Raw genomic sequence first — 22,269 nt, 5'->3', positions numbered from 1 at the left:
ATGTGGGAGACAGCATCTCCCATGGCTCTCAGTACACAGTTTGATGGAGCTCCAGAGTCTTGGCCACACTAAGCTTTTGCCGGTTTTTTACCAAGGCCTTGGATTCTCAGGAAATCTCAGCATCTTCCCTCCTGTGCAGTTAGTACATCTTTCATGGGCTACACCTGCAGGTCCTTCACGTTCACACCTGGGTTTCTCTGAGCCCAGGTTCAGTGGAGGTAGTTGATGTGATAAGTGAGGGAAGAGAAAATGCTTGTAAAAAATCAGCAGGATTGAGCTTCTAGAATTTTTAGGCAAAATTAAGGTGCTCAGAAAGTTAGGAGAAAAAAAAAAAACTCCAATATATTTTGCTTAAGTGAAAATAAGAAGCACGGGGGAAATAAAAGATTTTGAAAGAGATAGCCAAATTTGCCTTACAACTTTCTGTACAACTTTAAAAAATTCCTGCGTGGCTTAGCGCACATGGTTGGTTCCAAGGTTTTCCTCCAACCTGCAACCAGCACCTGTGTCTTTCCCAGGTTCTGTCTGCAAATGAGACCAGCTCAGCGATCAAGCCAAACCCCTCACATCTCTCCACGAAGTAGGTTTACCCTGAATAATTTTCTTCACCAAGTACTAAAAAGGTACAGCTTCTGGAAATGAATGAAATTGATCGACTTTTGACTTGGAAAACGACTTCTCGTTGGAAAAAGAGACAAACTGTAGAAAGATGAAACTATGAAAATACCAGTCACAGGATGGAGTCCCTCTTGGCTTCGCCTTTCCACCCCTGGACATCTGACTGCCCAGGGGCCCCGGGAAACTGCCCACATTCCTCGTGCAGAACCAGAGCTCCCTGGTCAGAAGGAAGAATTCTGCTGAGGAAGCCTCTTGTCACCCACTTTGTGGCAGTTTTAAATTCTGCCTCAGGGGTTGTATTTTAAAAATTTCTGCATGTGAAAAAGAAAGACCATTCTACATCTTCTTCCTAGTTATAGCTAGAAAGGGTAATGGAGAGAAGACCCAACTCAGTGGGGCGGAGAAGTCCAGCACTGGTTTGCTGCCTGACAACCCGACGTAGTCCCCAGGCTCCACAGGCGGGTCTGTGTCCTTGAGCCCGCAAGGGTTCTGGAAGTGGCCTATGGCCACGGTGTCCAATGTTCCTCTCTCTGGCTTTGCAGCACTTTACCTCTCGGCCCGGATTTTGTATCTCAGCACGAGGTAGGCGATGAGACGCAGGGAGATGAAGAAAATCCCCAGGACAATGAAGTCCAAGTAGAGCTTGGCGTTCTCCACGTCCAGTTCTCGAAGGATAGCCTCTGACTTCTGGAAATGGCACGTCTCGTTGGTGTTACAGTGCAGGTCCTCCCGGTCGAGGCCGTAGATGGAGAGGATGACCCCCTCAAACCCATACCTAAGGGGGGAGTGCCAGAGTGAGGAGGGCTTGGGACCCCCCATCCCTACCTCTGCCCATGTCTGTGGAATGTACACTGACCACTCCCCCGCCCCCCACCGCATCCTCAGCCTGGCTCTTTCCCTCCCTGGAGGTCTTTTTTCCTGGAATACTTCTTAACCGCTCTGCAGCTTCCTAGCATAAATCCATTCAACAGCTTGACCGAGTGTCTTCTAATTTCCTTGCCTCCAAAGTCTCCACACACACACACAAAAACAACCCAAATTTAACCAAGAGTGGGTATTGTTCAGAGGTGACACGAATGGAAAAACACTTTTTTTGATCACTTCTGATATCACACCTTTTTTTTTTTAAAAGTTAAATAGAATAAAAGGTCTGAGAGCTTTTCAAGGCCTGCAGAGCATTTGAATAAAACATTTCTGCACCACCTTTCATTCTGTTCCAGCTCTGCATTATCAAAACAAAAATGCTAATTCTGAGAAGAAAGACATGGGTCTCTGATTTCTCGGTCTTGAAAGGTGCACCATTGCTGAAACTCTGCACAAGGGCTTTGTTTTGATTTTGCTCTCGGGAATAATATACCTGGCTCTGAATTGACATTCTAGAAAACACAAGCTTGTTCACAGCTTGAGACCCTGGGTGTCATGTGGAATGGCTGTGGCTGGGGGCATAAGCTCTAATGACCGGCCCTGCCTGCTGAGGGCCAAGGTGCCAAAGCGCCTGTGAGTCAAGAGCGTGAAACCTGATGCTGAAGCGCTAAGGCACCAGAGCAGTCTTCTTCAAGAATATGAGGACATTTGAGACATGTCTTCTTCTCCACTGGATTTCTTACTCAAAACCTTGTACTGTGGTGTTGGAGAAGACTCCTAAGAGTCCCTTAGACTTCAACGAGATCAAACCAGTCAATCCTAAAGGAAATCAGTCCTGAATGTTCATTAAGGACTGATGCTAAAGCTGAAGCTCCAATACTCTGGCCACCTGATGTGAAGAGCTGACTCATTGGAAAAGACCCTGATGTTGGGAAAGATTGAAGGCAAGGAGGAGAAGGGGGTGGCAGAGGATGAGATGGTTGGATGGCATCACTGACTCAGTGGACATGAATTTGAGCTACCTCTGGGAGATGGTGAAGGACAGGGAAGCCTAGTGTGCTGCAGTTCATGGGGCTGCAAAGAGTCAGACATGACTTAGCGACTGATCAACAAGAACCTTGTTATAAGCAGTGTTTATTCCAGAGAGGAATGAAATTCTTCAAGGCAGCTCTCTAAAGCACACAGGACATGGGGCTACCATGGCTTGTCCAGGGTACCAGTGCATGCTTGCTTGGTCGCTCAGTCATGTCCAACTCTTTGTGATCCCATGGGCCATAATGTGCCATGCTCCTCTGGCCATGGGATTCTCCAGGCAAGAATACTGGGGTGGGTTGACATTTCCAGGGCACCAGTAGCTAGGGTTTATTTTATCCATGAGTGTGTGTGTGTATCTGTGTGTCTGTGTGTGTGAGGGTGAAGGTGCTGCTGCTGCTGCTGCTAAGTCGCTTCAGTCGTGTCCGACTCTGTGCGACCCCAGAGACGGCAGCCCATCAGGCTCCCCTGTCCCTGGGATTCTCCAGGCAAGAACACTGGAGTGGGTTGCCATTTCCTTCTCCAATGCATGAAAGCGAAAAGTCAAAGTGAAGTCGCTCAGTCGTGCCCGACTCTTAGCGACCCCATGGACTGCAGCCTACCAGGCTCCTCTGTCCATGGAGGCACACACAACTAGGAAAAAAAAGGCACTGATACTATCTGGGTTCATGACCTGAGAATCCAGCCGGCATCTGGCTGACGGCCAAGGAGGGGCTTTCGTGAGCCTCTGCCTGTCCCAGTTCCCTTCCCTCTCTTGTCCTAAAGGCCCCAAGTCCTAAGGGGCCCTGCAGGCTACCTGACGTAAGAGACATAGGACATCCACTGCAAGTAGGTGGGGATCGTGTCAAAGCTGACGAAGAACCCTGAGAAGAGGAGCACAGGGATGGCCGTGACGGGTCCCACGAAGGTCGCCACCTGGGAGGGGACACAGAAGGACTTTACTCCTACCCGCCCGCTCCTCCTAAGGGGGCCCGGAGCCCACAGCCCATGCTTCCAGGAAAGGGCCAGAGCTGTCAGGAGAGGTCGTCCAGGTCATCCAGCGCCAGGATGGCACAGACGCACCCCTTTGGGGAAGAGCAGGCTGGTCTCCTGCACAAGGAGGGGCTGGGTTGCTGCCCAGAGGCCCAGCTGGACCCAGCAGAGGGGATGGAGGCTGAAAAAGCATGGAGGCCCTGAAAAGCAGGGATAGAGAGATGCTGGTGTGGCCATGAAGGCACTTGTGGGGGTGGGAGGCACACGCCTGGGGAGTTGACATCCTGTGTCCCAGCAAGGAAGAGTCAGGAGTAAGACTCCCTGGGTGCCAACAGCAGCTGGCGTGGGCCCAGCACTTTCTACGGCTGTCGGCTGTGAGATGGACACCACTGCCATTCCCGCCCATGGATGCAGGTGCTGCTCAGAGGCCGTGGACATGGAACACGAGGCCACGCAGCAGGGGAGGGGGCAGCAGAAGGCCGTGGCGTGCTGACTCCCCAGGCTTCTGGCTTTGTTTCCTAAGGCTCAGACTGGCCTGAGCACATGAAGCCCTGGAGGTGCAAAAACTGTGCACACAGTGGGTTTGGCAGGCTGGGAGTAGGTGGCACCAGACGTCCAGAAGGGGCATGTGGAGGGGCTTGGGCAGGTGGGAGTGTGAGGTATGATGGGATTGTCTGGGGAACAGCTGTGTGGATCCCACAGAGGCAACAAAACATAGGAATTGAGAGCTTGGCCTCAGAGCTGGCTGCGTGACTCTGACAAAATCACCTTGCCTCTCTGGGCCTCAGTCCCCCCATCTGTGAAATGGGAGGACTGCACCTAACTTGTGGGGGTGCTTAGACTCAATGAGCTCATGTTCAATCACAGGTCCAGCTGGCCTCTGGGCACAAACTCAGCCCGTCCTTGTGCAAGAGACCAGCCTGCTCCTCCCCAAACAGGTGCTTGGTGAGAATAGCACCTGGTGTGCCCCGTGACCCATAAGGTCACCTGCTGCTGTCAATCTGCCAATCCTGAGCAGCCAGGACACCTCTATCCCTTCCCCAGGGACTGACTGACCAACCTGCTGAAGCCAGGCTGGGAAGTCAGGACAGAATCAGGAGGAGGGGTCTCAGGGGCGGGGTACTGAGCCCATGGGGCCCGCAGCCCCAGCCACATGGGTGGAGGTGGGGAAGCGAGGTCTGCCCCATGGTACATCCTTGGCTGGTACCTGCAGTGACGTGGATGCAGCTCCAATCAGCAGGCCCAGGGACTGCGCCACCAGGGAGGTCATGGTGCCCAGTGCCGCGAACAGGACGAAGCGCACAGCGTCAGACGGCTGGGACGTCATCCAGTACACGATGCTGCAGTAGGCCACGGGGAACATGATCTGGAAACACAGGGCCCATCACCCTCACCTGCAAGCCGCGCTTCCCGCCCCCCAGGGATGCTGGAGAGCCCCGCCCCCTCACGCCACGCCAGGGTGCTCGCGCACCTGAAAGGGCACGTCTGCCATGGTCTTGGCCAGGTAGTAGGCCTTCAGGCTGTACCAGTAATTCAGGTGTTCTCGGAGAAACACGCTCATCTCCAGAGGAACTAGGGGGCAGGAAAGTGAAAAGGGTCACTCGGACATTACAACACACCAAGAACTCAGACAAGGGGTCTCCCATGAGGCCCTCTGCGGCCCCAGCTTGGGCTGCCTGCCTGTGAACCTCAAGTGCTTCAAGTATTAATATCTGGAGTTTGAATGGAAAGATATGAAATGATTCACCTGCCTGGAGAAACTGCCTGGTATGCTGGCATCACTGTAGTGATGGGTCCAAGTATCTCCTGCTGAACCTGTTTTCACTGAGTAACTGACAATGCAATGCCTTTCCCGGGCAAGTCCTCAGAAACTGCTCTTGGAAATTCAGGGCAACTTAAGGAGGAGGCACTGCTGGAGGAGCTGTCTAGGCTGGGAGACCTGGTGAAGCAAGTTTTCCACACTGTCCCCCTGAAGCGGCCAAGGGCAGCCTGCTCTGCAAGCAGCCTAGAGTTGCACAGAAATCCACCTAGAACAGCATTGCTGCATGCTAAGTCGCTTCAGTCATTCAACTCTTTGCGACCCCATGGACTGTAGCCCGCCCGACTCTTCTGTCCATGGAATTCTCCAGGCAACAATACTGGAGCGGGTTGCCATGTCCTATTCCAGGGAATCTTTCCAACCCAGAATAGCTTTACCCGCTCACAAATTTGGCTGCACCAGGGCTATCTTAACTGAATGAGGTAATGCTCACACAGTAGCATTTGAGGGCTTCCCAATTAGAAAACCTTTTAAAATCTCTCAGCCTTCCACCAGGCTTACACATCTTCCATTAGTGATTCACTCCTTTGGCTTAAACATGGTATGCATTTTCTCATCTAACAGAACATACAATCATATATACATCTGTCAACAAAGAAAACAGTATTTTAAAAAATAAAATAAGACACTCTATGTTTGTGGCCAAGCAAGCCACGACCTAGTGGCAGACAAGGAAGGAGGGGTGGGCACCGGCTGGACCAGGCACTCACATGTGAGGACGGTGGGCATGAGGGCCGCGAACATGAGGAAGAGCATGGAGAAGAAGAGGAAGCCGGAGTTGCTCAGGACCTTCTTGGCTTCGTTCCCAATCCCCAGGTAGAGCAGGCCAATGAGGAGGCCGATGCCGATGTGGGACGTGATCCGCAGGTGCGTGAGGACCTGGGCAGACGAGGTCCACACTCAGGTGTGCAAGCTCGGAGGTGGGCGGTGAGAGGACAAGGAGTCCAGGGGCCCCAGAGGGGACAGTCAAGGCTTCTGCCCCTTCCCTCCAGAAAGGTGGCAGTCAACCCGCTTCTCCTGAGGTCTGTGCATTGCAGGCGGATTCTTTATGGCCGAGTCACCCAGGAAGCCCATTCATTCACTACCCTTAGTTTAAGCTTCCATTATACCAAGCCCAGGACCCTACACCAGCTCATGTGAGTGTGTGTGTGCATACACGCACACACACACACACACTCACAGGGCAGCATTTAACTGCTGTTCAAGCAGAAGGAACTTCTATCCTGCATTAAATCCCCTTCAACATAGCAAACCAGGACTGTGTCCCTTCGGAGGAGGGGACAAGTGACAAGAACGGTGGTGAAGCAGACAAAGAACGGCCACAGGACAGACCCACCCTTGCAGAGCACAGCCTGGATGGCTCTATCTTTCAAACTGGGTTCCAGAGGCTCCTGGGCACTCGGGGACCCCCTACACAGGCTGTCAGATTGTCCGCTCGAAAGGCTGGATCTTGTTCTGATTCCCAATCCTTCACCAACTCCTTCCTCTGCTGGGTGGGGCTTCCCAGAGGGAGGAATCCCCTCCCTGATGCCAGCCTTGGCCAATGGAACATGAGCACCAGTGGCAGGTTCCTCCACCCACCCACCCGCCACCCCACCAGGAGCAGGAAGCTATAAGGGCTGCCATTGGGTTTCTCCGACACTTTCCCCTGCCACGTTCTAGAAAGGAGCCGGTCCTCCATTCTGGCTCCCCAGACGAGAAGACACATGGGGCAGGACCACAACCCACAGCCGCCCACAGGTTACACGAACCAGACAGGACTACTGTCCTAACCACTAGCAGCCGGGGAGTGTTTGTTACTGCGGCGTCACAGAAAACTGACTGATGCAGAAAAAGGAAAGCGCAAGCAGATGAACCAACCCAAAGGTGACCCCTCAGCTTCTGTTGCCACGGAGACCACTGCACACCGCCTTACCGAGTCCCTCATGATGCTGAGGAAAGTCCTTTTGAAGAGGATGCAGAACTGGGTGAGGCAGCTGGCAGAGAAGCTGTGACAGCCTTCCATGGAAGTGGAGTCCTGGGGACACACCAAAGGGGAGCGGAGGGGTGAGCCCCCTGGCCCCCGGACGCCCCCTCCTCTGAGCCGAGGAAAGTGCTCTTGCAGCAGGCGTGCAGGGTGGCGTGCAGCGCTCCCGGGGGCTGGGGGTGTGCATTACCTTTCTCCACCCCTTCCATCGTTTTGTCTGCTTTACCTCTTCAGAGGGCCGGTGCCAAATAAAAGGATTCACCTCGGCATCGCCCCCAGGCTCTCTCCTGCAGTCAGAGTCACACTTGCCCTCCCAGACCGCTCTCACCAGGCGGCCGTTCTGGTCGCCGTACTCGCCGGACGCGACTTCCATGACTGCACAGAGGAGAGAGACAGAGGGTTCAGCCCAGCATTGCTCATGTGGGCCTCTTCCTTTGCAACAAAGTCAGTAATCCGGTGGGAATCTTTTAACTGATTATATAGATGCCGCGTGAGGATGCTAATGGTGTGATAAAAATCATTTAGCGGCCAATGTTTCCTTTCTCAACGCCCAGCAAGGCCGTTGATCATATCAGGAAGCTGGAAATGCAAATACAGATTGTGATGTTGGACAGCCCGAGAAGTCATGAGCTCATGCATCTATTAACTTATTCATCTGTCTAGCCTTTATTGAGTGCTGGTCATGGGCATGCATGCATCAGAGTTGGAGCTGAGAGGAGGGCAGAAGGAAGCAAGATTCCTGTTGGGAAGGCAGTTCCCAGGATAAGGGTGAGTGATGAGCACTGAGGCAGCTCTTTGGGACCAAGAAGAAGTGCTGGGGGTCCTGAGAGGGGTGCGCTGAGGTTTTGGACTATAAGCTCCACCTCTCAGATCCCCAGGGAGCATTACCTCCACCGACCCTCCTTGACCCTGGTATCATGCCTCCTCTGTACCCCAGACTGTCCAAGGTCCCACCTTGCTCTTTCTCTCTGGGGTCCACCCTCCCCTGGCACCTGCTGCTCCTTCCTCTCCTCCCACCTGTGCTCTCCCTCCACCCTCCCCCATTCCTCCTGGTGTAGGACCTGATCCTTCATCTCAGTAAGATTCTTGCTAATGCAATGCCCCCAGGGACCCTTTCTGGCAAAACCAGCTGTTTCCAGAGCCCAGGCCAGGACAGCTAACTCTCTCTGCATCTGATCACAAACCTGGAGAGCCTGGCCCCACCAGAATGTCACGATCAATGACACCAACCCAGCCAGAACTGCCTGCTCTGCTGGTCATTCACACCCACCACCCTCCAAACAGCCCCTCTCTCCCCACGTCTCTCCCTCTCCTCAGGCATGATATTGAGGAGCCCCGCACTGGGCTCTCCCCAGTGCCCTGTTCCTTCTCCTCCCATCTGTGCTTCCCTATAGGTCCTCACCTCTCTGCTGGCCATGGACCTCACTGCCCTTCCCTGTTCAGCAGCACCTGTCCCCCACTGTCCTTGCTCCTGAATGACTATGCAGCCAACCTGACCATCCCCACCATCAAGGATGCTTAAGACTCCTCCTCCTCTCCCTTGGCCCGCATCTCCTTCCCGCTCACCCCACTCTGGCCTGGCTTCGTCAGAGCACCCTTCTTGAAAGAGAGAGGCATTTCCCAGCAATAGCATCTCATGGAACACAACTTGGGAGAGGATGTGTAGGAAAGGTGGGGTCTGGGGAACTGCTGGGGCTGGATGCTTGAAAGTAAAACAACTGAGTGAGGAAGGCAGATGACCAGGAGACCAAGAAGGAGGAATGGAGTGGGTTGAAGCGTGCCCCCTCAAAAGACTCATGTCCACCTGGAATCTCAGAATGTGGCCTTCTTTGGAAAAGGTTATTTGCAGATGTAATTGGTTTTGGATCTTGAGATGAAATTATCCTGGATTTAGGATGATTAGGATGCCTGAATCCAACTGAAGGCAAATGGAGAAGGGGGCGGCAGAGGATGAGATGGTTGGATGGCATCACCAACTCAGTAGACATGAATCTGAGCAAACTCCAGGAGATGGTAAAGGACAGGGAAGCCTGGCGGTGCTGCAGTCCATGGGGTCACAGAGAGTCAGACATGACTTAGCGACTGAACAACAACTGAATCAAATGACTGGTGTCCTTATTAGAAGAGGAGGTGACATATAGACACACACAGAGAAACACAGAGAAAAAAGCCACGTGAAGACAGAGGCAGGGACTGGAGGGATGGGTCACAGGCTAAGGACCACTGGAGCCTCCAGAAGCTGGATGAGGCAGGAAGGACCTTCCCCCAGAGCTTCAGGAGGGAGCCCAGCCCTGCAGACACCTGGACTTCTGGCCTCCGGAGTCTGAAACATGACTTCCTCTTGTTTCAGACCACCCAGCTTGTGGGGCCCCAGGGAAGCAGGACACGATGGCCAGGACAGGACCCCATGCACCATAGTCGAGGGGGAGAATGGGACGGGATCGGGGTGTACAAGCACTTGGTGGTCTAGTGACTACGAAGCTCAAAAGAAAAAGAAGGCAAGCAAGGGGGGTTTCAAGTTCTTGCACTTGGACAGCAGGGAGCAGAAGTGGTGGATCTGACAGGAGGACAGGGAGATGGTTCCAGAGGCGCTGGACACAAAGGGGCTGCCATCTGCAGACAAACGTGCAGGCTGCACAATGGGCAGATCTGGTGGGGAAGTGACTTGGGACGTTGGTGTCAGTGCCCTGGAAGGTTCCGGCCAAGAGGAAAGGCCAAAGCGGGAGCCCTGGGGGCACTAAGCATGGAGCTCATAAAGCATGAGCTGCAAAGCACAGAAGCTGCAGCCTCTGGATCAGGAGGAGCGACTCCTGTCATTAACCTGGGCTCTAGGCTCCCAGGGTGTTAGTGGCTAAGTCGTGTCTGACTCTGTGCGATCCCACTGACTATAGCCCGCCAGGCTTCTCTGTCCACGGAATTTTCCAGGCGAGAATACTAGAGTCGGTTGCCATTTCCTTCTGCAGGAGATTTTCCAGACCCAGAGATTGAACCTGGGTCTCCTGCATTGCAGGTGGATGCTTTACTGTCTGAGCTACTAGGAAAGTCCTGGGTTCCCAGTGAAGTGATGTGAAAGTCACTCAGTCATGTCCCACTCTTTGCGACCCCATGGACTATACAGTCCATGGAATTCTCCAGGCCAGAATACTGGAGTGGGTAGCCTTTCCCTTCTCTAGGGGATCTTCCCAACCCAGGGATCGAACCTAGGTCTTCTGCATTGCAGGCAGATTCTTTACCAGCTGAAGTACAAGGGAAGCTCTGGATCCCAGGGTCTTGTTCAAAACTGCTTTGGTCAAAATTTGTTGTGTTTGGTCAAAATTTAAGTTGAATTTTAACATCTGCATTAATCAATGCAAAGGGGAATTTGTTAAAGGTTATTTCTTTTTAGAAATAACTTCCTTTAGACTGAAAGCATCACACAGTCAAGTATTGGGAAATATTTGGCCTAACAACAGATCCCTTGTTTCTAGTCCCATGTATTTCATCTGGAGGAAAGAAAACCTCTTTTGACTTGGTCTTGAAAGTTCTGCCTCAGGACGGCACTTGAACTATCTGTGGAATATTAAAGTAATTCTTGATTTGAAGGCTAAAGGTAAGAGTGGAAACCCACTAGGAATAAAAAAGACCCTCTTTTGGCTGGTCAAGGCTCAACTCACCGAAATCGGCCGGGTTGTGGTAGGTTGGGCAATTCAGACCTAAGTCCCTCAAATACGGTACAAGGTTTGAGACTTTCCCTCGGTACACACACTGTCCTTGACTGAGGACATAAAGCTGAAAAAGAGTAAGAAGGAAAACATCAACTCTGCCTTACTCTGTAAAGGGAGAGAAACTTTCAATCCATCCATCCAATGATCCACTCACCCACTCACTCACCCATCCATCCATCTATCCATCCACTTATCCATCCATCCATTCACCTAACCACTCACCCATCCACTCACCCAACCATCCATCTATATACCCACTCATCCATCTATTCATCTATCTATCCATCAATCCATTCATTCACCCCATCATCCACTCACCTATCCATCCATCTATATATCCACTCATCCATCCATCCACCCATCCATTCACCCCATCCATCCATCTATACATCCACCCATCCATCTAACCATCCACCCATCTATCTATCCATCCATTCATCCATCAATCCATCAATTCCTCTCTCAGGACAGCTTTATGTTACCTCCCAAGGACTCAAAGTTCAAAGGGAAATCAATGATAAATCAGGAAAGACAGAAGCTATCATATGACCAGGAATTATTCACTTTGTTGCCTTTCTTCCCCTCATGCTAACCACTTGCTTAGGCCAGATTTTGGAGCTATACACACTGCATTCCTTGGGACATTTTTTTGCTCAGGATGATATAAAAGCATAAGATTTATAAAAGAGATGATACCGTACAAATATCACAACCTGCCATCTAATTCTGTATGGCAAGTGTCCCCCTGCTGTCATCAGGGGGGCCATTGATGAAGCCTCAGTAATGTCAGTGACTCATCCAAGACCCTGTGGCTGGACACTAACCCTAGAGAGAGGACACTGGCCAGCTCTTCCTATCTCCTCTGGCCCTGCCACCTGAAGTGCTTAGGGCATCAACGTCTTAAGAAACATAACACCTAAGGCCACTCAAAAATGAAGACACCCTCATGAACTAAGCCACGAGTACCTAGATTTGGTTTCACCCAGGCCAATGACAGTGGGCTAACGTACCTGGTCGAACAGCTCGAAGAGCTTGGCACTGGGTTGGTGGATGGTGCAGATGATGGACCGGCCACCCTGGGCCAACCCCTTCATCAGGGAGACAACCTGGAAGCAGGAGGCGCTGTCCAGGCCACTGCAAGTCAAGGGACACCGTGAGACATCTGTGAGCCCCAACCAGACCCCTCATTCAGAGCGCCCTGGTTGTGTCTGTGCAGGCTGGCCTGAGCCCCTTGGCGGGCAGAGAGGTGGCACCTTCTGCTGGCGGGGAGGGCAGGCCTGATTACCTGGTGGGCTCATCGAAGAACATGACGGGAGGGTTGTTCACCAGCTCCAGCGCAATGGCCAGTCGCTTCCGCTGGCCGCCCGAGAGGCTGCCGGTCCGCGTGTTGGCACAAGACAGAAGGCCCAGGGCCGTCAGGATCTCCTTGACCTGGGGGACAGCAGAAGCAGAGTGGCATCAGAGACCACCCGCCACTCCTCGTCACCTACAGGCCCACATGGAACCCTGATCCCCTTCCCCACCCAACTCCCAGACACCTGGAGGGACCGCACATCCGGCCCACCCCAGCGTTGCCAGGCCTGATGTCCTGATTAAGGAGGCTGAGACCCAGGAGACTGAGAGGCAGGGCTGGGGCCAGGCCAGCCTGGGCTGGAGTCCTGGTCCTGCCTCTGGCTGGCAACCTAGCAAGTCCGTCCATGTGTGAGCCTCACTCAGGGCCAGGGCAGAGAAGGTGTTGGATGAACACTGCAGAAAGGGTGGATCCATGGACACATAAGTGGACGAGTGACTGGGTTTCTGACCAGCACAAAGGGGAGGTCTGCCGTAACAGATGAAACGCTTGGCACACGGTAAGCATTCACTCGGCGACAGCTGTGAGTCACAGTATTGCTAGTGCACATGGCTCCCGTGGACTCAACCACACAGGCCAGGTCTCCCAGAAAGACAGAGCTCCATCCACGCTTGTAAATGGGAAAAGAAGGCCTCTGATTCAGCAGCAAGGCAACGACACTGCTTAAAGCTATCACTGCTTCTCTTAGAGACCCTGCCAACACTGCCCCGGGAGCTGCCTGGGAACCAAGGTATAAACAGCCCACTGTGCGCTCAGCCCTCCCTGGCTGTCCCATCCCTGATCCGGGCTGGACTCAGGGAGCTGGACTCAGGAAGGTCAGAAGAGTTCGGTGTAAACCGTTCATCAGTTTCATCCACAGCGGTCAGTGTTCGGGGTCCATCCTGGTGTCTTCTGGAGGTGGCCACAAGAAGGCAGAGGTCAGTTGCCGCCCTTCTGGCCTCCTTGTCAGGTTCACCTCCCAGTGGGGTGCGAGACAACCTGCCACAGAGGTCCTGCCAGAATTCACTGAGCCATTGTCCTAGCCCATGGTGGTAGCAGGTGGACCCTAGTCCAGCAACTTCTCTAGGGAGATGAGGTCATCCTCAAGGAGAAGGAACTCAAGGAGGAAAATTTCCACTCTGGCTCTTGAATTACTTCTGCGTGGTCAGGACACAATGTGGCCTCGCTGATGGGAAGGACCAGGGCACTACTGCTCCATGCGCTGGAAGCAGGCAGGTCAGATAGATCTGCATTTGAATCCTGCTTGGCCTTTCCCCTGCTGAGCCCTAAATCCAGCTCCACCACCTCTTCCAGAACATACAGCCACTGAGGCACGCCATCCCGGAACCTCGCAGCGAGGTTGCCCAGAAAAGGCCATCTTTCAGGAACGCTTTCCCTCATGTGGACAGTCCACTGGCCTTCCCAGGATGACATGGCTCCGGCAGTCTCCAGGAATCCAGTCCAAAGGTTCAGGAGGAAGACCACCCACTCCCTACTTGCCCTTTGCCCCACTGGAAGGATGCTGGAGGCGGAGGCCAAGGTCAGCACCTCCTGTTTCCCTTGCATGCAGGCATCTTGTCTAGGATTCTCTCAGGAGTGACGCCCTGAAGGCTGGTTTTGTTTTAAAGTGAATCAGAAAGAACAATGTCCCCTCCTGGGAGATCTCACTCCTGAGGAAGGCCCCTCACCGGGGGGTTCTCAAGGCTGGGGCCACTTTTCTGGGAAATGAGGTGCAGTGGGCAACATTCCACTACCTGCTGGAACATTCCAGTCTCTTATGTTTCCTCGAGAAGTAAACAACCAGGACCCAGGGACACAACAGGGCTGGAGGGAAATGAGTCAGGGCCTGTCCTCTCCTTGGACAATCACGCAGCCCTGCTGATGGTTCTGAGGGGGAAGGGGGACTGGACCCTGCTGAGGACGAGGAGGACCGGTCGAGACTTGACAGACAGAGCGGGTGCAGGGCTGAAGGACTGGCTGTGGGTGCTCCTCTGTGGAGTCATCTGAGAGGCACACACGTGCTCCTCGCCCCCGCCCTTTAGCAAACGCTCCCTCCCGGCTCCCTCTCCCACCTGGAAAGGCTGATCCCCCGGACCACGCTGCAGGCAAACCATCCCACACCCACTTACTCATGGATTGCATCTGTTCTGGGAGCTCAGACAGTAATGAGAGCATCGCACTCAGCTTCCCACCTCCAGGAGGCAGCTACGGACAAAAGTCCCAGGCGCTGGACGGCCTGGCCTCAGGTTGTCCAGTGGTTTCCAGGAGGCCCGGCCTGAAGGGTCCCCTCATGGGCTTAGTTCTGCTTCACTTCAGGGCAGGTTCTCCCTCTGAACCCCCACATCTGCTCACCCATCCTCCCAGGGGGCTGGCCTGTGTCTGAGGCTCACCCTTCAGAACAGAGTGGTGGTGGAAACACCCATGCCTCCCATGCTTTTTCCCCACATCTGTGTTTTGGGGTCTGTTCATCCATTTTATTCCTTTCAGCTACAGAACCAGAGTCCATGTGAAGCATCTACAAGGAGGGGTTTTCACTCCTCACAGAAACTGGGCTTCCCTACCCTGGATGTGCCATTTCCTCATCCTCTCAAATTCCCACCTGAATCCTCAGGTTTCTCAAGAGTGAGGTTGGGAGAGGAGGGCACAGGGAGGGACGGGAGGGCCCCTAAAGACACACCACGCTCCAAGGTCATTTGTGCTGCGTGCATGTTCAGCCATTCAGTCATGTCCAACTCTTTGTGACCCCATGGACTGTAGCCCGCCAGGCTCCTCTGTTCATGGGGTTCTCCAGGCAAGAATAGGGGAGAAGGTTGCCATTCCTCCTCCAGGGGATCTTCCCAATCCAGGGATTGAACCGAGTTTCTTATGCTTCCTGCATTGGCAGGTGGGTTCTTTACCATCACATCCTATCAACTGTCATGTTGCTTCTGACACTGTGACTGTTTTCTACAACAGAGGATGAGATGGTTGGATGGCATCACCGACTTGATGGACATGAGTTTGAGCAGGCTCCGGGAGTTGGTCATGGACAGGGAAGCCTGGTGTGCTGCAGTCTAGGGGCCACAAAAACCTGGACATGACTGATCGACTGAACTGAACTCATTCCATTTTGCATGGACACATAAAGAGCCCAGTTGCATTGTTGGTACCAACCCCACAGATCTTGCTCTCTCTGCTGCTGGCCTGTGGCCCTACAGGCACGGGAAGACAGGATAATATAATAAAAGTAGAATTTCACCAAATCCCATCTTACACTGGAACTACCAGTGCCAGCCATGGGGTGGAGAGGAGGGGAGGTGGGTTTGTCTTAGACAGTGTATAAATATAAACCAGGCCTCCCCACTAAGTGGGGGCTTCTGGTGCTCCCCGCTGGGTCTGTTTACCCAACACCCTTTGGCTCCCTGGGGTTTCAGGGAGGCAAAAAAGCAATGAAAAGGATCACAAGATCTCTGTCATCTCAGAAACTTGCTTGTGTTATTTTTAAAAGGCTGGTTAATAACAGGTAAGAACCAAATTTCTTCTTGCAAGTGTGTAGGAGTGGAGGCTGGTTATTTTTAAATGGATGACTAACCATCTTCACTGTTAGTGTTTCATCAAAAACAATGGAGTATAAAGTGTATCAGAAACTAAAAGGGGCAGAGGGCTGGGTCTAAGCCTGAGGTTGGTTCCTCAAGCCCGTGTCCTTGCTACATCTGTGAGCTGCGTCTGTCTTGTGGCAGCATGGTCATTCGAGGCGTGTGCCAGTCCAAGGGCACACTGCTATGCCACTGACCCCCCCCAACAAAAACAGCCAGGCACCAAGCCACAAGCCAAGTCAGTCCCCAGAGGCCCCTCCACATGTGACTGCCAAGTGGATTTCATGTGACCCAAGCATACACTTACCATCTCCCTTCTTCCTTCGTCCTTCTCCTGGAGTTTGAGGTGTGCGGATACCTGTAGGGGACAAAAGCAGCAGTATGGGTCAGAACAGATGGCCAGCAGCAAGACAACCTAACTCAGCGACGGCGGCCCCAGAGCCCCAGGGGCTGAGCTGCTGGATGACAGAGGAAACCCACAGAGGTCCGGGCTCTCCACCTCCCTCGGCTTCACTAAGAAAGGTCCCAGAGAGCAGTGGCCCCAGGGGCTCAGCTGCCAGATGACAGAGGAAACCCACAGAGGTCCGGGCTCTCCACCTCCCTCGGCTTCACTAAGAAAGGTCCCAGAGAGCAGTGGCCCCAGGGGTTCAGCTGCCAGATGACAGAGGAAACCCACAGAGGTCCAGGCTCTCCACCTCCCTCAGCTTCACTAAGGCAGGTCCCAGAGAGCAGTGGCCCCAGGGGCTCAGCTGCCAGATGACAGAGGAAACCCACAGAGGTCCAGGCTCTCCACCTCCCTCGGCTTCACTAAGGAAGGTCCTGGAGAGCAGCGAGGCCTGGGATGCTTCCAGTCATTTCCGTGGATTCTCTGCTGGTCCCTGAGGGAAGTTAGATGTGGGTAACTGAGCGGCTTGGACTCCCCAGGCTTTGGAGGCTTCAAGATCACTGTCAGGAATTTCACAAAGCCACCTGTGATGGCGCTGACAGCTCACCATTCTCCACAGTGGGAGGACTTACACCACAGAAACTGGCAAGTGCACACACAGGGAGTTAATTGGGAAAGACCCTGATGCTGGGAAAGACTGAAGACAACAGAAGACGGGGGCGGCAGAGGATGAGATGGTTGGACGGAATCACCGACTCCATGGACATGAGTTTGAGCAAGCTCCAGGAGACGGTGGAGGACAAGTAAGCCTGGTGTGCTGCAGTCCACAGGGTCGCAAAGAATCAGACACAACTTAGTGACTGAACAACAACATGCAAAGAGTCTAGTTTTGTTATTTATCTTGTTTGGTTTGATACCCCGCCTGCTAGCACACATGGGGCCCCTGACCCTGTCTGGCAAAGGCCTGAGTAGCCATCACCGTGGCCAGCATTCTGCTGATTCCTGGGACCTCGGGAAGCAAGGGCTTCAGTCTCCTCCTCGGCACAGCACTGAGGTCAGAACCTGCCCACCTGGTGAGCTACTGAGGCTGCCCAGTGGCCCCTCAAGAAACTGTGATGCAGGGGTGAGGGGCCAAGAGGCTGAGCTCCCAGAATCAGGCTGGAGCAGCTGCCAGCCATGTGACTCTGAGTGTCATGTCTCAGGCTGCCTGGGGGTGCACGGAAAGGCACCACCAAGGGCTCGTGGCCAACACCATCCCTACATGTGGGACAGGACCCTGCAGAGCACAAGGGATCCTTTCTCATTGTGTGCCAGTGTGTTAAGTCGCCTCAGCTGTGTCTGACTCTTTGTGACGCTATGGACTGTAGCCCGCCAGGCTCCTCTGTCCATGGGATTCTCCAGGCGAGAATACTGGAGTGGGTTGCCATTTCCTCCTTCAGGGGATCTTCCCGACCCAGGGATCAAACCCAAGTGTCTTATGTCTCCTACATTGGCAGGCAGGTTCTTTGCCACCAGCGCCACCTGGGAAGCCCATCCTTCCTCATTAACTGAGAATAACTCATTTACTCAGTTAATCATTTCTCATTAACTTCACAGTATTTATCAAAGGGATCATGAAGTTCTCAAAATCAAAATGTAATTGACTTCAATTCTGAAAAATAAATGGATTTCCCAGCAGAACCTGGAGACACGTTAGGGGGAAGACAGAGGTGACAACAGGAGTCTAAGATCTCGTTTTCAAAAGAAAGCGGTGACAGAGCTAGAAATCGAAGTGAAGATTCTCAAACAAGTAACCAGGGAATGAAGCTCTGGTCGCCCCGGATGAAGGTGAAGCGACAATGCGGGAATCCTGAGAATCCACAATGAGGGTAAGTAGAAATCATGTATTTCCCAACCTCACCATCCTATTTGCAAACTCCTCCTGAGCAGCCCATGCCCCCATGAGAACAGCCACTTGGAGGCCCGAGGGGCTACATGGTCAGGCTGCTGGGCACTTAGGGCTGCTGGGGCAGCAGGTTAGAAGGCAGACCACCTACCCAGCACCTTCTCTGCTTCTCTCTGCTGAGCTGAGGATCCCTTAGAATTGCCCTTTAGCCAAAATGCTGGGCATCTACCCCTCTGTGACCCCCCAGAGAGGAAGCCTGGCCCCGTGTGTGTCAGGAGTGCAAGGCAAGACCTCTCTTGTGGAAATCCATGGTGAATGCTCGTCTACTGCCCGAGCACGAGGTAGACTATCTGGGAAGGTCCCCAGTGTGCCAGGAGAGGCCTGGAGACCAGGCACTGCCTTGCACCGCAGATGAGATGGCAGAGAAGCAGGCAGCCCCACGGACCCATGCTCCATCGTGGAAAGGGCTGCCCACTGACTTCCTGGATGGGAGGCTCCCTAGCAGCTTCCACAGCCCACAGCGGGTCAGTGTGGTCCCTGTTCACCTGGCACAAGGCTAGGTCACGGTCTGCCCAAAGAGTACAGACCACGCCAGGCCATCCTAGACCCCGCTGTACAAGATGCACGGGCTAACCGCTAAACTCTCCAAGGCACCCTTTCTCGTGTGGTTGTGTAGGATTACATGTCTGATGACCTTGCTGGACTATGTGTGTGCGGGCCTGAGACCCAGTGAGTGAGCAGCAAACACGTGCTTTATACCCACCTGGCAGGCAGGTGAGTCAGAGGACGAGACCCTCAGGGCCCTAATCCAGGCACCAGACTGCCTGGAACTTTGGCGAAAGCCATAGAACACCAATGGGAAGAAAAGACCCTCGACCCATGGGCCTAAGACTGAGATCACCCTGGCAGTGGTCCCCCACATCAGCCAGGTTAATCACCTTCTCAGAAACCTGGCCTCGATTTCGCCATCCGGGGTCCACAGGGCCTTGGGGGGCTGCCTTGGGTGAAGCTGTCCACACAGCACGTGGGGTCAGAACTCTGTGTGAAAGTGGGGTGCCAGTGCCTCTCCGCCTCATGTGGAGGGTGGGGGGTAGATGCAGGGGAGGGCGGGGTACAGGCGCCGCTCCGCCTCATGTAGGGGATGGGGTGGCCAGGTGTGGGGCTGCGGGCCCCGGGACGCTCACCATCATGGCCTCTTGCACGGTCAGGTGTGGCAGCAGCAGGTCATCCTGCATGATGTAACAGGACACCTTCCGGAAGCAGCGCAGGTCCCGAGGGAGCCCGTTGATGAGGACCTCACCCTTCATGCCGGTCTCCCTGCAGGGTCAGCGAGAGGACGTGTCAGCCCAGCCCCTCCTGCACCGCCTCCCCCTCCTCCAAGGCTGAGGGAGCGGGGAGACCACAGCCCATTCCAGCAGCATCCAACTGGACGAGGAGGGACACCAAGCTGGGCATGGCCGGGACGCCCAGATCAATGCTCAGAGGAAGGAACCCCAAGAAGAAAAGGCCCAGTGTGGAAAGGGAGGGGAGAACAAGTGTGCGCCTCTCTGGGATCTCACGTTCGTTACAGGTGCCTATGGACCAAACCAATACATGGATGCTCCTACCTGTGGACATGAGGCCCCATGCATGCCCCCGGCTTTGCAGGGTTTATAAGATGAGCATATTAACAATCCTGTGTGTAGCCTCGGTTATATCAACTCCCCGAAAGGCAGCATGAATCTGATGCTGACTGGGAGGGACCAGTACAGGCTCCCCAGGCCCAGGTAGCTCAGAAAAGAGAAGGGAGTCTGGGCCCTGGACCCACTAGATCGAGCAGACAGGGAGTTGTTCTCTCAGATCACAGTGGAGGTGCGGCATCCTGGGTATACTGTGGAGACGGAGGGGCATGGCCCCACCAGCCACACTCACTCTCCCACTCAGACGCACTGGGCATCTCTACTGTCCAGTACGGCTCTGGTGCATCATCGCAGCCCAGGGAGGTAGAGGGAGCCACAGGCATCCTACTAGGATCCACCTTATCCTGTGCTGCCTCGTTGATGCCACGAAGAACAGAAACACAGAGAGTCTATGGAGACCAGTGAGATTATACCTGCTCTCCAACTTCGTCCAGCCCACTACTATGACCATGGGCCCTGGGGTGGGTCCCTTCTTTCCTCCAAGGAATGGGTTGGATCAACTGGCTTCCCAGGGAACTAGGCTGGGAGACCTGTCTCCAGGTTGCTGCAGGTGGCTCCAGGATGGTGCTGAGTAGTGTGGGCAGGAGTGTGGGTGTGGGGTGAGCTGAAAAATGACTGTATTCACCAAACAGAAGCTGCTTCCCTGAGGCTTCCCAGAGCCTTTGAAAGTGATGGGGTGGCCCATCAATGCCGCTGGCCCCTGGCGGACCACTGGCTGAGGGTCTGCTCACCTGTATCCAGCCAGGATGTTCATGAGTGTGGACTTCCCAGCCCCAGAAGGACCCATGATGGCCACCAGCTCTCCACTGTTGAACTTTCCAGAAATGCCCTTCAAAAGGGTCTTGTATCCTGTGAAAAAAGGATCACGTTCATTTCCAGCCATCCCAGGACATAGTGGCTCTGCCCCCAGTGCTACAGAGGCAAACACAGAGCATGGAATTGCAGACCCAAGGCCACAGGCAAGGGTTTCACCCCACAGTATTTATAAAAATGCTGAGTTCTGGGCACGAAAATGGACCTCCTGTCCTTTATATGCCTCTGCCTACTTTCTCAGTTGCATTTCATGGGTTATATTAGTGATAAGTACCAGTGGGTGTACAAGGCTGTAGCATTTACAAAGCCCTTTCCTGGACCTCACCTAGGGCAGCCATCCCTAACCTTTTTGGAACCAGAGACCAGGTCGGTGGAGGACAATTTTTTCCACAAACCAGGGGGTAGGGGATGGTTTGGGGACGATTCAAGCACATTAATTGTGCACTTTCTTGGTACTGATATTATTACATCAGCCCCACCTCAGATCATCAGGCGTTAGATCCCAGAGGCTGGGGACCCCTGATCTCGGGTACGAGGAATCCATATGACTTATCTATTTAAAATCTATATTGGTATAAATTATTTATATAGAATTTATCCACATTTGTAATTAAATGTTTCACATGCTAATAATTCATTACTAACTGAAAGTTTATCATTTTGCAGTTATACCACATTGCTCTGGACTTTCTGCCAAATCTCCATCAAAGAGCCTTATGAAAGGACAAAAAAAGAACTACACATGCCAGACAGAGTCACGTTACTTCTTTTCAAGCAGATGGTTGAAGATCTTAAAAGATTCCACGTGCCGCAGTGGGACCTGACAGTCAAATAAATAAATTTTGTTTTTTAAAAAGGAATCAAATAGAGGCAACTAGATTCATCTGAAGATTCCTAATTCAGAGACAGTTCTCAGTCCCTGAGAAACATTGCCAGGACATGCCCTTAAATGATCAGAATCGGGCAAATTCAGCATTCTGGTTCCCCACGCAGAGCTGAAAGGGGCCTGATAAGGACAGGGCCTTTGGGGCACCTGACGAGCCCCTAGTCACTCCCCGGGCCCCAAACCCATGTTTACTCAAACCCCAGCCTGGGTCTAGGTCTCGGCATCTTCTCCCAGTGGCCTCTCTTCTTTCACAGATGGGAACCCCAAACCCCCACTTGTCACCAGGTGCCTCCCTGATTTGAATGGGGAGTCAGTCCCTGAGGACTTTTTAATCAGGCTGAGAGAAGCAAAGGGCAGGAAGCTTGCAGCCTTGCGACTTGACTCATTATGGGGAGTGGTGGTCACCAGGGAGGCCTGAAACAGTCATCCTGGGGGGAAGGGACCGAGTGGCAGATGGGCAGGTTGCGGGGTATCTGGGAGAGCCGCTTAGGTCTGCAGGTGAGTCAGATTCTTGCCACTGGGATGTCAGTGATGGCAGGTGGACAGACACACAGCAGGGAAGCCAAAGAACACAAGGGTAGGGGTCAGCGACCCTGATAGGTTACACCTGCCCAGCTGTGGACACAGATGGAAGAGCTGGGGGACAGCAGGGACCCCCCATGGTGGGTAGAGCCCCAGAGTGGGCTCCATCCACATGGGAGGGAGCTCTGTGGAGGGGGACCCCAGGGGACCGGTGTGACA

General features: G+C 53.5%; 1 protein-coding gene across 3 annotated transcripts in view; it reads right to left on the bottom strand.

Moving 5' to 3' along the window:
- Positions 1-581: 581 nt before the first annotated feature.
- The window catches only part of ABCG1 (ATP binding cassette subfamily G member 1), a 63,463-nt gene continuing 41,775 nt past the window's right edge, over positions 582-22,269 (bottom strand). For 2 of the 3 annotated variants that reach the window (XM_006071535.4, XM_044947370.2), the window contains 13 exons: positions 20,561-20,678; positions 19,335-19,467; positions 16,188-16,238; positions 12,261-12,406; positions 11,986-12,109; positions 10,925-11,039; positions 7,462-7,646; positions 7,221-7,322; positions 6,016-6,184; positions 4,958-5,058; positions 4,694-4,852; positions 3,311-3,429; positions 582-1,393 (listed from right to left, as the gene is read on the bottom strand). In XM_006071535.4, the coding sequence (XP_006071597.1) occupies positions 1,165-1,393; positions 3,311-3,429; positions 4,694-4,852; positions 4,958-5,058; positions 6,016-6,184; positions 7,221-7,322; positions 7,462-7,646; positions 10,925-11,039; positions 11,986-12,109; positions 12,261-12,406; positions 16,188-16,238; positions 19,335-19,467; positions 20,561-20,678 (1,751 nt within the window). In that variant the 3' untranslated portion in view covers positions 582-1,164. The remainder of the gene's footprint in view (positions 1,394-3,310; positions 3,430-4,693; positions 4,853-4,957; positions 5,059-6,015; positions 6,185-7,220; positions 7,323-7,461; positions 7,647-10,924; positions 11,040-11,985; positions 12,110-12,260; positions 12,407-16,187; positions 16,239-19,334; positions 19,468-20,560; positions 20,679-22,269) is intronic. The other variant, XM_006071536.4, reaches the window with a different exon arrangement.

Source organism: Bubalus bubalis, chromosome 1 (genome assembly GCF_019923935.1).
Source record: "Bubalus bubalis isolate 160015118507 breed Murrah chromosome 1, NDDB_SH_1, whole genome shotgun sequence".
NCBI lineage: Eukaryota > Metazoa > Chordata > Mammalia > Artiodactyla > Bovidae > Bubalus > Bubalus bubalis.
The sequence above is the reverse complement of the archived record's forward strand: the minus strand, read 5'-3'. Positions and strand labels throughout refer to the sequence as shown.